Raw genomic sequence first — 14,532 nt, 5'->3', positions numbered from 1 at the left:
ATTTTAAAAATAATACAGAAACTAACAGTATCTTTGGAGGATATACACACGTCCTGGGACATATCTTAACATACAAGAGAGGGTGCGCATGGCGGATAGAGAAATGGGACGGTGGAGAGGGAACGAGTGGAAAATAACAAAATAAAATTAAAGAGCTCTCCTAGGAGCTGAAGAGTCTGCTCAACATAACTTTTGTCCCTGAGGTCCAAAAAAATCGCCCCAATGCCCTTCCCATCGCTTCCTATTCTTAACAGAATCAAATGCAAGCGACTCAATGTCGCTGCCCAGAGCAGGGCCTTTCTCTAAAAAGGACCTGCCTCTCCCTTCCACTCACCTCGCCAAGCCCTGGCTTCCCTGTACTCCTAGCCGTACGTCCCACAGTCAAAACAAGCCCAGATTTCAATTCGAAATGGGCTTACTCTTATTTCTCTAGGAAAGTCTGATTGTTTAAGATTCGGTTTAAGTGTTTCCCCTCCGGGAGTCCTTTTCCGGCCGCAGCCCCACCCAAATGCTAGCCCCTTCAGGACTGTATTCCATTACACCCTTTCCCGCATCACCTGCGCACACACCACGCTGTAATTGCTGATTTGGGGTACGCATCCCTCCCCCAGGGCTAGAGCTGAGCTAGGGTAGTCTCCACGTACACAGCTTGCCTGCTGTGGTGGACAATCACACGAATTATCCAAAGGTTATTCCTGCAGGTTAAATACGACAGCAGCCCACCTCCCTGTCCTTCGCTAACCCTGCCATTGGTTCAGCCTCTCCGCCCCCGGCCACCGCCCCCAGTCCGCCTCCGCAGGCTGCAGGAGGAGGAAGGTTCTGCGCACGCGCCACAGGGCGGGGCGCGCTCGGCCGGGGGCGGGGCAAGGGGAGAGGAGGGCGCCGAGGGGCGGAGGGGGCAGCCACGGTGCAGCGCGGCAGTTGCGTCCGGCTCGCGTGCGCGCGGCGCCTGGGGGGCGGGGCTGAGGCGGGCTTGTGGCACCTCCCCCGCCTCTGGCCCCGCCCCCGCCGGCCACCCGCGCGCCTCGCCCCGCCCCCTCGCCTTGGCCGCCCCGCCCCCTCGCCTTGGCCGCCCCGCCCCCCGGCGGCCGCGCTCCTTCTCCCGCCGCCAGCTACCCTCCCGCCCGGCTCCCGCGGCCGAGAGCGGGAGAAAGTCCTGCCGGTGGGCGGCCGCGGGGCTGCGAGCGTCCGGCATCCCGGGGCCGCTCCGGCCCGGGCGGCGAGGGGGCCCGGCGGTCCATGCATCCGCCGCCGCCCGCCGCTGCCGCGATGGATTTCAGTCAGAACAGCCTGTTCGGCTACATGGAGGACCTGCAGGAGCTCACCATCATCGAGAGGCCGGTCCGCCGGAGCCTCAAGGTGCGCCCCGGGGAGGAGGAACTGCCCGCAGGGAGCCTGGCGACTGGCCCGGGCCCCGACCCCGTCCCGTCCCCTTCTTCCCGAGGCGGCCCGGGACCCTCTCGGAGTCGGGCTGGACCCTCAGTCCTCCTCCGGTCGCCGTGTCACCCTAAACCGGCCCCTGCCGGCGCCCCTGCTTCGACACAGCTTCGGTTCTCCCAGCTCGGACCCCCCTCCCCGAGGGACTGACCCCTCGGACGCCCTGGGCTCCCCCAGTCCCCCGGCCCAGCCCGGCCCGTGCGCCTTCCCCAACTCGCCCCCAGGAACGGACCGTCCAGCGTCGTCCCCCAAGCCGCCCCTCCCGGACGGCCGTGGCCCCTCTTCCTTCCGATCTGCGGGAGCTGCCCCTCGAGGCCGCCGCCGCCTTGTCCCCTCCTGAGTGCCCCCCCCCACGGGACCCCGTCCCACTCCTCAGTCAACACAGATCCGCCCCTCCTCCCGGAGACACGCCGGATCCCACTTTCCCCTTCCTCTATCCGAGCAAGCTCGGGTGCCTCTGCCCCCTAGTCGGCCAGGCCTCCCTTCACCTCCCACCCAGCGCCCAGGCTACCGTCGTCCCGCTACGGATCTTCAAAGCCCTCTCGACCCTTCGCCCCCATCCTGAGTCACCACACGTCCTTTTTTCCCAGCCCCTCCAAGACTCCACCTGGGACCCTGATCCCCACTCCCCGCCTTGAGGGAGTCAACCTTCAGTTCGCTCCCCCACCCCGCAGAGTCATCTTCGTCCCAGCCTCCAACCCTCGCTGCCAGTAAACCTACTTTAGGGACCACCCCCTCCCCCAGCCGTCCTCTCAAAAGCTCGGTTGAGCTCTTCTCACTCCCACCTGCCGCAATATCGCGAATCTTTGATTTCCTTCCAGCCCTAGAGTTTATTTCCTTCCCTTCCCCCACTCCACATTTCGTCTTTTTCATTCTCTCTCGGTTGCAGTTTGCCTCCATCCCCCTTGTAGCATTTCCTGGGGTGGAAAATGCTGGAGAAACAGCTTTGGGGTATTAGAGATTTAAAAGTACGTATGTATTTTATATATGCATATAAAATCGAGTTCGGCAATGTTATGAAGCCACACTGTAATTTTCAAGCTAGAATAGTTTAAAAAAGAAAAAAAAACAAAAACATAAAAACTCCACCACCCCAACCCAACAATTCGAGACGGAGACCTCTGTGGTTGAGGTCGGCACCTGGAGTCCTCAGACTCTTGATTAGTTTTCAACGATAACTGCTTAATTGCGAAACTTTTTCATTAGTCTCTACTTATATGGGGTTCCCGGAGGGTCACTGGGGGGCAAGACTAATCCACGTTTGTGTGCATAATTTGTATTTTACACTTGACAGACACCAGAAGAAATAGAAAGATTGACAGTTGATGAAGACCTCAGTGATATTGAAAGGGCTGTTTATCTGCTCAGGTATTGCTCGAAGTCTTTCTGTGAATTTGTTGCTCGTTCCCTGTGGCACAGCATGGATGAACGCGTTGTGAAATGTCGTTACGGTTATGTTCAGATTTACCCAACCGCTTGAACGGAGTACTTTGGCACGCATAGCATTTAATTATGTTGTAAGCTAAGATTTTGGTATGGACTTACATGTTTGAGAATTGAAATCCAGTAAGACAACCAACTTAAAGAATATTTCTTGGAGGAGGAGGAACAGAACAGCTTAAGGACTTGAATTGGATCTCCTTCTTTTTTTATTTTCCAGCTTTGGTTGTTCTCCCATAGATCCAGTAAGTTTGGATGAGACTTAAAGAATGTCCAGTGATTAATTTTAAGTTAATAATAGAGTATGAACTTACATGCTATTTACTATATAGAAAAAACTCCACACAAATAGAGTAGCTCAATTTGTTGCTTTATATTACTTTTGCTATGTAAGCCTTGTAATTTTGTCTGAAAGATTTTAAAATTTAATTGAGCCTACTCTCATTTAAGTTTAATCTTGCAAGCTCTGCAGAATTGCTTAATGCAAGTGATTATTGCAAATATTTATAAAATTTCTCTCAACTAAAAAAACTTTAGATTTAACTTCTTAAAAGCTAATGCAGTGAACATTAATGAACTTATCTGTGAAAATACTTCCAAAGCAGAAATTTTCCCAAGGTATTTTGTGTATATTTGTTTTAAAATTTCTCTTTAACTTACAGCCACATGTTTTTCCCTTTGGCAAATTAGTTTTCCCTTTTGTTTTTTAGAACAGATTTTGAAAACTAGTGTTATTTACCTCCTGAGATATTTATCATCCTTGTTTCCTTAGCTTAGGTCAGCTTTGCCAGTTTCAAGTGCTGACAAGTTTCTTGTTCTCCTTTCTAATTTATAGGTCATGCTTCTAGTTCCATGTTATTCAGTGGAGGATCCTGTAAAAAATTAAAAATCCCTCCCCATGACTTCCAGTCTCTTAGTTATTTTTTAGCTTATTCATGGCCTCTTGGGTTTCTGTTCTTAGTTTAGTCAGAATTGTAGCATGCTTGTAATTTAGACCATTCTCATAATTCTATCACTTGAAAACGTTTCTGGGTATTAGACCTTATGTTGGTGTTATTTCCCCTCCTTTGGTGATCTTTGGTAGCATGGTGTCCTTATTTCTCCCTATTTATTTAAAAGAAAACTTTTATTTATGTATGGATTAACAGTAATGTATTTTTGATGTTTACATAGAGAATAATTCAGTGTTTAATCTTTTTTGATACTTTATTATATTTGAAGCACTCTATTCCTTAGTAATTAACATGTCCAATACAGTGAAAAGTAGTTGTAAACTTCTGCCTTTTCCCCCGAGTTCTTTTGTTTGGAGTAGGTAGACAATTGATGAACGTTTGGATAAGTTTCTTTTAACATACAGCAGTTAATGATTTGTAAAAAGTTCCCCCTGGATACTCCTGCTGAAGTCTCTTCTTTTGCATAAACTCTGGCTTACAATTAGGAAATGGAGAGTCTTGCTCTGCTTACTTGTGACAGCAGATACCTTATTCTAGATATCAGTGACAAGGCTTCTTTTTTAGGACAGTGTACTTGTTTTCTATTTTGCTTTTATTGTTTGTTAGTGAACCGGGTCATCTAAGTTGTCTGTATTTCTCAGACACAGAGCACAAGTTTCTTCCAGTTCTGGAATTTACAAAGCCTTTCAGAGACAGATGGGTCCTCTCCTTAGACGAGAATTTTAAAAGAGATCTGATATCTCCTTTAGTTTCTCGTGGCTTATCTACCTTGAAGGAGTTTTGCAAGGTGACTCAGAAGGCGAACACTAGTTTGGTTGTGTATGGGTTCTCTAGCGGAGTTCTTCTTTGTATTCTTACCATCTCACCACCTCCTAGGGGAAACTGGGATTTCACCTTTAGGCCAGCTTCTGAAGGGATAACAGCACACTGCCTGAAAGGTTCTTTCTTCCTTGGGATTCCGGGGAAGGTATGGGATTGTCTTATAGATGAGTTCCAAACTTTGCCTCTGTTACAGCCTCTTCTGCTCTCTTGTATTGAGCCTTTTATTTTAAATGTACTTTGTTCCTTTTTTTCTTTCATTGTACTTCCCAATGCTATAGAACCTCATACTGAGATCTGTTTTTTTTTTTTTTAAGATTTTATTTGCTTATTTGAGAGAGCGGGGGGGGGGGTGCGGGGGGAAGGGAGAAAGAGAGGGGGAGGAACAGAGGGAGAGGGAGAGGGACAAGAGACTCTGTGCTGAGCATGGGGCACGGAGCCTGTGGGGTTAAATCCCAGGACCCTGAGATCATGACCTCAGCCGAAATCAAGAGTCAGATGTCAACCCACTGAGCCACCCAGGTGCCCCCTGTTTTTTTTTCTTTGATTTTCAGATTGATTTTGAGTGCTTTGCCTTTTCCTTTGTATTAGATATTTAATATCCAGATTTTTTTTCCCCCTTTGAATGTCGGATTTGTCTCTTTAGTTTTCTTACTTTGTATAATAAAACTCTTTTGGAATCTTAGGTTAAATTAGACTTCAGGCAAATGTGTTTGCATCACACATGTTTTGTATCAGTGGAGTGGAGGTTCTGATAGCATTTAAAGTGAATCTAATATATAAAACATTATCTGTAGAGTACTGTCATCCAATGAAAAACGAATTACACAGTTCATTCTCTCACTCTTAAAATATGGCACATCAATTGTTAATGCAGTTTTCATGATTAAGCTTAGAACATCACAGTATTTGAAGACATGACACAGATGAATTTGTGGTTTTGCATAAATACGATGCTGATACATCCATATCTGTGGCATTTAGTGATGAAGCAAAACAGCTTTCCTAATAGTCACAGCTTGTGGCTTCATCAAAATCCTATCGCATCATCTTTTTCCTATTCTCTGTTGTCTTTGTGATTTTGGCATATATTTTAGGAATGTATTTAAAATATGTGAATAATTTTGTTAGAGAAGAGCCCTAAGTTTGTGTACTGTGCTTTCATTAGGTAAGTCTTTACTTAGATATTTCTGATTGCCTACCAGATAAATTCCAGACCCTCAAACTTGGCCTAAGGGACTCCATCTTAGCTGTGCAGTGTGATGTTCCCCCAGGCCCTCAACTTTTTTTTTTTAATGGCTTGATTGAGCTGTAGTTCATTTGCCATACACTTCACCCATTTAAAGTGTGCAGTCCAGTGGATTTTAGTGTATTCACAGAGTTGTGCAACCATCGCCACGATCAATTTTAGAACATTTTCATCATCCTCCAAAGAAACCCTGTACCTATAAGCAGTCACTCCTTACTTCTTTCTACCACATCCAGCCTTTGCGAATCACTAGTCTACTTCCTGTCTCTATGGATTTGTCTATTCTCTGGACATTTCATGTAAATGAAATTATACAGCATGTGGCCTTTTGTGACTGACTGCTTTCATTTAGCGTAATGTTTTCAAAGTTCATCCGTGTTGTAGCATGTGTCAGTGCTTTCTATTGTTGAGTAGTATTGCACTGGGTGGGTGTATCACATTTTGCTTATTCATTCATCAGTTGATGGACACTTGGGTTGTTTCCACTTAGTCCTTTACTTTTTAAAGCAGTCCTGCTGGCCTCTTCACTGTTACTCATATTCATCGTGTTCATCCTTACCTCTGCTGTTCCCTGTCCTGGAGGACCTTTCATTACCCCTGTTCAACATTTTCCATCTCCAGGATCCAGCTGTGGGCTTGCATCTTTCATAAAGCCCTTCTGAACTGCTGAAACCACATGGAGCCCAGGCTTCTCTGAGTTCCCCTATCACTTATGGATGGCCTCACTCAAGGAGTGATTCATCACTACATTGTATTCCTTAACCTGTGTGTGTGTGTGCCCGTGGGAACATTTTCTTTAATTGTAAGCTCCTGGAGGGCAAGCCATCTGTTAGGTTGTTGCTGTTTTGGTCTTTCTTGTTTTGCGCTGTGATAAAAATATATACCTCTTCATAAAGTGTATTATTTAATTTAAGATGATCAAAATGCCAGATGAATTAAGATACTTCTGATTTTTTTGTATTATAGGCAATAGAATCAGACAGATTTAGGTTATAGCCTATTCTACTGTTTATTATCTGTGTGACCAGGAACACATTATTTATGGTTGTTAAGCTCCCTTTTTCCGTCTGTAAAATGGAAATAGCAATTCCTGTTTCCCAAGGTTGTATTATGGATGGAGCCCTAACACAGAATAGGTTCCCAATTAATGTTAATTTCCTTCTGTCTCTTTCCCCTTGTCCCTACTTCCTTGTTACTTAGGTTCTCAAGGTACATTTCAAACTTTTAAAAGAGGATAACAATATTAATGTTGCCTTCCACTAATTTAGTAAAGTAACTGGCAAGTAAAGTATGTCAACTTAAATTTATAAAAGATACCTATTAACTTCCTGTGCTAATAGTATTTATCAGAAACCAGAATCTTCACAAATTATAATTAAGCATTTTTAAACTTGAGTGATAAGGTCAGCCTGTTTTACAGATTTATATTTTCTTACCAAGTGACCTTATTTTAAGCAATATTTGCTCTTAACATTATGCATGCGTTGTGTGGATTGGTTAGTGTTAACCTCACTTTTATGTTGATTGCTTTTATAGTCACTTTACACTGAATTTTTTTTTAAGTTATTTATTTATATTAGAGAGAGAGAGGGAACACATGAGCGTGAGCTGAGAGAGAGAGAGAGAGAGAGAGAGAGGGAACACATGAGCGTGCCTGTGCCCGGTAAGGGGCAGAGGGAGAGGGAGAGGCAGAGAATCCCAAGCAGACTCCCCGCTGAGGGCAGAGCCCAGCACAGGGCTTGATCCCAGGACCCTGAGATCGTGACCTGAGCTGAATTCAAGAGTTGGCTGGGTAACCGACTGAGCCACCCAGGTGCCCCTATGCTGTGAGTTTTAAAACACTTTGCACTTTGCCTTCCAGGGACTGTCAGGTAAAGTGCATCTTTAATTAGGAACTTTTAGCCTCTGCCCCTTCCCCCCTTTCTTTAAGAAGTAAGTGTTCCCCCTGGTGATGTCACAGAGGGAGATTTCTGCAGCCAAATCTGGAAATGAACGGAAGTGCTTTAAACTGTGGCTACTGCTAATCACTTCTGGAGACCCTTGCATTCAAGACTAGAACAGGAAGGACAGCAGTAAAATAGTGGGGAAGAACTTCAGTGATAAGCTTGGCTACCTGGCTAGGTTTCCATTGTTTTGTCTTTAAAAATACCTTTCGTATTTGCTATGCAAATGTGAAAAGCTGTGTGAAAGACTCCTTTGTATGACCTTATTTCTAAGATCTCTATATCCCCATACTTCTTTTATTTTCACTATTGTCTTGATTTCTTTTTTTGATGCCTTCTGCCTTTTAATACTGTTTTAGTAAAGCGGGTATATAAGGGATGTGTGTGAGTGTGTGTGTATGTATGTGAGAGAGAGAGAGACTGTGTGTGTGGGGGGGGGGCGCCTGAGTGTCTAGTATCTCTTTACCCAGTTTTCTTGAGTGATGTACAGAAGAACCTTTTAAATCCCTCACAGGTGGAATGGATAGTTGGTTAGTTAATCCCAAAAAATTGGTCAGCATGGGGAATCATAAGAATGATACCTACATTCAACATTTTATTTTAGTGTAAAAAAATACGTAGAGTTTGCCAGTCTTTGCTGTAGGTCCACTGCCTTTTTTTTGAGTATAGGTCTGTTGATTACAGTTCAGGATCTGCTTTCTTGCATCGATTATCCCCATTATGCACTTAAAATGTCAAGTTTACATTTCTTTAAAGCTGGGTGAGAATTTGAAGATGGCTTAGAAGTATTCAGAAAGCATGGTCCTAGAGTTTTGTGATTTTCTACTCATCTTTTGCAAGTTGTCTCGTTCTTCCTATTTCAATAGCAATTTTCTTTGGTAAGTTATCTTTATTGACTGTTTCTAAAACTTTGAATTTATTTTTCATAGAAATGACTCTCTTTTTGCGTCATATGCTTCTGCAGTATTTAATTATGTAATTGCAGTAGCCAGTGAAACTGGGATAAACTGGTCTGCAGCTGACTCTTGGTTAAAAATCCCCTAGAGCAGAAGCTTGTGAGCATTCTAGAAAGTAGCCTCTTAGCTATGAGCATTCAGCCTGCCTTTGGCAAGGAAGTGGAGAGTGCTGTTCGGTTGCAAGAGTCTTTTAACACCATGTAGAGAGAGATACTATCCTTTTTCAAAGTATGTACTATGATGACCTTTCTTCGTCTTTGGTTACCCATGATATCTCTCTCTTGTTTCTGCATTGAGTTTGGCCCATGCTCTGCTCTGTTATTCCTTTACTTCTGTATACTAAAAAAAAAAAAAAAAAAAAAAAAATCAATGAATTAGGAATCTCAGTTAAAGAGGTCCTTTCCTTTCCTTTCTTTCCATTAGAGGTGGTGGGGGGTGGGGGTGGGGGGAAGGTGGAGGAGCAGAGCAAGAGGGAGAGAATCTTAATCAGTCTTCATGCCCAGCGCGGGGCTCAATCTCACAACCCTGAGATTATGACCTGAGTCGAAATCAGGAGCCGGATGCTTAACTGACTGAGCCACTTAGGCGCCCCAAAGTGGTACTTTCATAGGCATATTTTTTTTTGTTTCTTAAAACAAGCTTTTTGAACATCTGCAGAAATGTGCACAAATGCTAAATATATAGCTTGTTGAATTTTCATGAGTGAACACACCCATGTAATCAGCACACAGATTAAGAAATAGAACACAATCTACTGTATTAGCCTAGTACCTCCCTTTTACCCTGTCCAGTTCCTCCACCGTCGTGACTTTTAGCATCATAGATTAGTTTGCCTGATTTTGAACTTTGTATAGCAGGAACCATGGAATGTACTGTTTTGTGCTTAGCTTTTACTGAACCTTTTCAAAAAGAGATTTGTCCCAATTGTTGCATGGAGAAATAGATTGTTCACTTTTATTGCTGTATAGTATTCCATTATAAGTCACAATTTAATTATTCATTTTACTGTTGATGGACATTTGGCTTGTTTCCAGTTTTTTGCTATTATGAATAGTGCTGCTAGGAACATTCATGTACAGGTCTTTTGGTGAATATGTATGCATAGGTATGCATTTCTTTTAGTTATCTTCATAGAAGTAGAATTATTGGTCATTGGTATATACATATGTCCAGCTTAAAAGATATGGCTAAACAGTTTTCCACATTGTGCCAATTTAAACTTCTATCAGCAGTGTATGAGTGGTCTAACCCTTATTTTTAAGGAAAGAAAGTGACAAACTTTCTAGTATGTAAATTTCCTAGCATATTGATAACGAACTGCCTACTAATAGCCTGAAGAGGTTTCTGTTTTCCTGTGCCTGATTTACTTACACCATTGAACATTTTTCTTTTCCTACAAGGATGTTCCCTATAAGAGGCCCCATTTAAAAAAATGCCCAAATTATCATCCTCTGTGAAGGTGATGCTTGAATGACTTGAACTAGGGAGCGCCTCCATTTTCATGGTTTAGAATAGAGGACTAGTGCTTCACATGTAAAGAGGAGTGTATAATGGGGGCGCCTGGGTGGCTCAGTCGGTTAAGCGGCTGCCTTCGGCTCAGGTCATGATCCTGGAGTCCCGGGATCGAGTCCCGCATCGGGCTCCCTGCTCGGCAGGGAGTCTGCTTCTCCCTCTGACCCTCCCCCCTCTCCTGCTCTCTCTCTCTCATTCTCTCTCAAATAAATAAATAAAATCTTTAAAAAAAAAAAAAAGAGGAGTGTATAATGGATTCTAGCTGTATATCTTACATTATTGCTCAGGCCAAATTACTTAAGTCCTTGGCAAACCTTGAATACCCTGTTTTGGAAAAGTACTAGGTCACTGACTGTAAGGGGTTTGGTGATTACTTCCACCTCCTTTTCCTTGCTTTTTGTTACGAGCTTTAACAATGGCATTGGCTTCTTTTTTCCTATTTACTGAAGCTTCAGAAGGCTCCCTCTGTGACATCAGTAGAAAGCAGAATGCTCTCATGGAATCTGTAGGAAAAGCTTAACAAAAGAGTAAACTATTTTCATCAATGTAAAAGTGACCCATATCATGTCATTGGAAAGATCTGGAGCTTACTAACATGATGCAATTATGAGAGATTTGGGCAGTTTTTATCTTGTTAAGTATAGTCAGAGATATTAATAATGGAAAGGATTTGTAATGCAACGAATAGTTACTTCAGAATAAATCTTATGGGTTTAAGTTAAACGGTACAGAATATTTATTGAGTACTTGTGTTAGGGATCACCTGGGGAACAAGTGACATTATACCAGCAGATACTTGTGTTCAAGGAAGTAAGGAAGCAAAAGCATTTTTCTTCGAGCTCAGTAGAATAGAGTTCATCCCCAGTTAACAAGTATGTTGGGTGTTGAGAAGGCAGGACATTGCGTCAGAAATACTTTATATTAAGACAAGCCCAGATTTATTCTTAGAGGCTGGGGCTCACTCATTTACTTACTGAGAGACCTTGGGTAAGTTGCTTAGCTTCTCTGAGTTCAAGCCTCCTATTCTAAAATGGCAATAATAATATCTATACTATAGGACTGTAAGATTGGAGGAGATGTATATAGAAAGCATAGTGCTTGGTGCAGAGTTGTGTTTAGGAAAGGATAGTTGTTACTGGTCTTTTTATTTTTTATTTAAATTCAATTAATTAACATATAATGTATTATTTGTTTCAGGGTTTATTGGTCTTTTTAATCACCTGTTTGCAATTCAGAACATATTTTATAGGTGTATATATAGAATGTATGGGAAAATTCCCATCCGGAAACTTCCTGTAGTTGTAAAGTTTTCTCTCCAGATGGTGCCCCTTTGCAATTAATCTTCCACTGTGACCCTAGGCAACCAGTGATCTGCTTTTTGTCACTATAGATTGGTTTTTCCTGTTTTAGAATGTAGACATATGTTTTCATATCTCTTGGATGAATGCCTAAAAATAGAATGCTGGGTTATGTGATGAATATATATGTTTTTCATTTTTTATAGTTTTATTGAGGTATAATTGATATTCAGTAAACTGCATTTAATTGTATGATTTGATGAATTTTGACATATGTATATATGAATTTTGACATACATACATATATGTATACACCCCCCCCACACACACCCATAAAGCTATCATCACAAGATAATGAACATATCCATCACTCCCAAAAGTAACTTTGTGTCCCTTTTTAATATCCTCTCTCTTTCCTCTGATCTCCCATCTAGGCAATCACTGATCTAATTTCTGTCACTATAGATTAGTTTGCAATTTCTAGAATTTTATAGGAATAAATTGGAATATCTACTATTTTGTCTGGCATCTTTTACTCAACTATTATGAGGTTCATGTATAATGCTGCATACATCAATAGTTTATTTCTGTTTGGTACTGATAATTATTCCATTTTAAGGATATAACATATTTTGCTTATTCATTTATCTGCTAATAGACATTTGGGTAATTTCCAGTTTTTGGCTACTACAGACTTAAGTGGCTATAAATATTCACGTACAAATCTTTGGTGGACACATGCTTTCTTCCTTCTCTGGTATACAACTAAGTGCAATGGCTGGGTCACGTAGTAGATGTATATTTATGTTTTTAAGAAACTGATAAACTGTTTCCAAAGTGAACTTGTAATTTTACATTTCCAGGCAGTGTATGAGAGCTTGAGTTGTTCCATATACTTGACATTTGGTATGATCAGTCTTTTTAGTTTCAAGCCATTTAATGGTGTTTCTAGTGGTCTAGTGTGATGGTGTTTCATTGTATTTGTAATTTGGATTTCTCAAATGATCAGTGGCCATTGAGCATCCTTACACGTGTTTATAAGCCAGCCATATTTCTTGTTTAGGGAAGTATCTGTTCAAAGCTTTTGCCCTTTGGTTGGATATATGTTTTACAGATATTTTCTCCCAGTCTGTGGCTTTTTAATTTTTATAAAAGCATTTTTCAGAGAGCAAAGGGTATTTGCTTTGTTGTGGTCTAATTTTGATGAGGTCTAATTTACTGATTTTTTTCCTTTATAATTAGTACTTTTTGTGTTATATTTAAGAGATTTTTGTCAACTTCTAGGTCATTAAGATTTTTTTTCCTTTGTTTTCTTTTAGCAGTTTTAAGGTGTTAGCTCTTAATTTTAGGTCTCTGATCCATTTCCAGGCAAATGTTGCATATGATGAAGGTAAGGTTTGAGGTTAATTTTTTTGCACATGGCTGCAACGTGCAATAGAAAGGACCAATTTGTGAGTGTAAAAATCAGGGGACGTGGCGTTTGTGTCTGTGATCACATTCAAGTCAAGTTCTTCAGGCACCGTTCCCCCTCTCTTCCCTCCATATAGTACAATGGGTTGAACCTGATAGAATTTAAGGTTCCATCTTGCTTCAGAAGCAGGGTATCCTCAATTCTAAGATAAAAGAGATGTTGAATCCCAGTTTATTATTTCATCCACTAGGTGGTGCTAATGGTCATCCTTGTAGGGCAGAACGTCCTTGGAGAGGTGAAGAGTTTCACAGCTTTTTTAAAAAATTGTCATTTGTAATGTAAATAGTCATAATTCAGGAAGTGCTTGTGTTTCATTAAGGATTGGATGCAATAACATTATGATTAAAGAAAAAATACCGTTCATTTTGCTGAACTAAAAAATATCAGAAAATATTTTTTCTTTAAGGCGTTCTGCACATTGTAGATTTGGTTTGAATACGTTTTGGGCAGAATGAGAGTTATATGGCTAGCATAAAAATATTTACATGTTCGTGCATGAAAAATCAGACTGAGAAGTCTGACTGGCTTAGAATTATCATATACATTTTCTTGGTAATAAGTTTATAAACTGTATTTGCTTAGAAATTCTCTTGGTAATAAAATTAAACTATATTTGCTTGAAAAATAAGTAGTCTTGAAGAGGGAATGGATTCACAAAAGTACAGCCTGGGCTTGTGGGGGAGAGGACACCCCTCCTCGCAGCTCTGATAATGGTGGGGAGGAAAGGGGATGGTTTATGCACGGGGCTGGTGTTTATCTGTACCTCACATAATTTTCCAGTTATTTGGGGGATTTTCCGAGATATCTTTCTGTTATTGGTTCTAGTTTAATTCTGTAATGGTCACAGGACATACTTTACTTCGCTTGACCTCAGTTCTTTTAAATTTGCTGAGGTTTGTTTTATGGCCCAGAACATGGTTGATTTTGGTGAATATTCCGTGTGTACTTGAAAAGCATTGTGCATTCTGTTGTTGGGTATAATGTTCTATAAATGTGAATTAGGTCATGTGGGTTGATGGTATTTTTCAGGTCTTCCATATCTCTTATTTTCTATCTACTTATTCTACCGATTACAAAGACTGGAGTATTGAAGTCTCTAACTATAAACGCAGATTTGTCTACTTTCAAATCTGTCAGTTTTAATAGTAGTTCAGGTATTTTGATTTCTGTATTTAGGTACATACACAGTTAGGATTGTTAAGTTTTCTTGGTGATTTAACTCCCTTATAGTTACATAATATTTGTTTTTATCCTTAGAAATATTCTTTGTTTTGAAGGATACTTTATTTGATATTAATATACTCACTCCAGCTTTTGTTTGGTCAGTGTTTACATAGTATATCTTTTTCTGACCTTTGCTTTTTTAAAATTTAATTTTTAAATTTTATTTATTTATTTGAGAGAGAGAGCGCCCAGAAGGAGAGGGAGAAGCAGATTCCCCGCTGAGCAGAGAG

The 14,532-nt window shown here is 41.4% G+C and overlaps 1 protein-coding gene across 3 annotated transcripts in view; it reads left to right on the top strand.

Moving 5' to 3' along the window:
- Positions 1 to 1,121: 1,121 nt before the first annotated feature.
- PPP4R4 (protein phosphatase 4 regulatory subunit 4) overlaps positions 1,122 to 14,532 on the top strand; it is a 105,820-nt gene continuing 92,409 nt past the window's right edge. Inside the window, exons 1-2 of one of the 3 annotated variants that reach the window (XM_081829996.1) lie at positions 1,122 to 1,359; positions 2,732 to 2,805. In XM_081829996.1, coding sequence (XP_081686122.1) covers positions 1,240 to 1,359; positions 2,732 to 2,805 — 194 coding nt within the window. In that variant the 5' untranslated portion in view covers positions 1,122 to 1,239. The remainder of the gene's footprint in view (positions 1,360 to 2,731; positions 2,806 to 14,532) is intronic. The other 2 variants (XM_081829995.1, XM_081829997.1) reach the window with 2 other exon arrangements.

The sequence above is a fragment of the Leptonychotes weddellii genome, chromosome 9 (genome assembly GCF_054177405.1).
Source record: "Leptonychotes weddellii isolate Sample4059 chromosome 9, ASM5417740v2, whole genome shotgun sequence".
NCBI classification, from domain to species: domain Eukaryota; kingdom Metazoa; phylum Chordata; class Mammalia; order Carnivora; family Phocidae; genus Leptonychotes; species Leptonychotes weddellii.
This window is presented reverse-complemented; position numbering and strand designations above follow the sequence as displayed.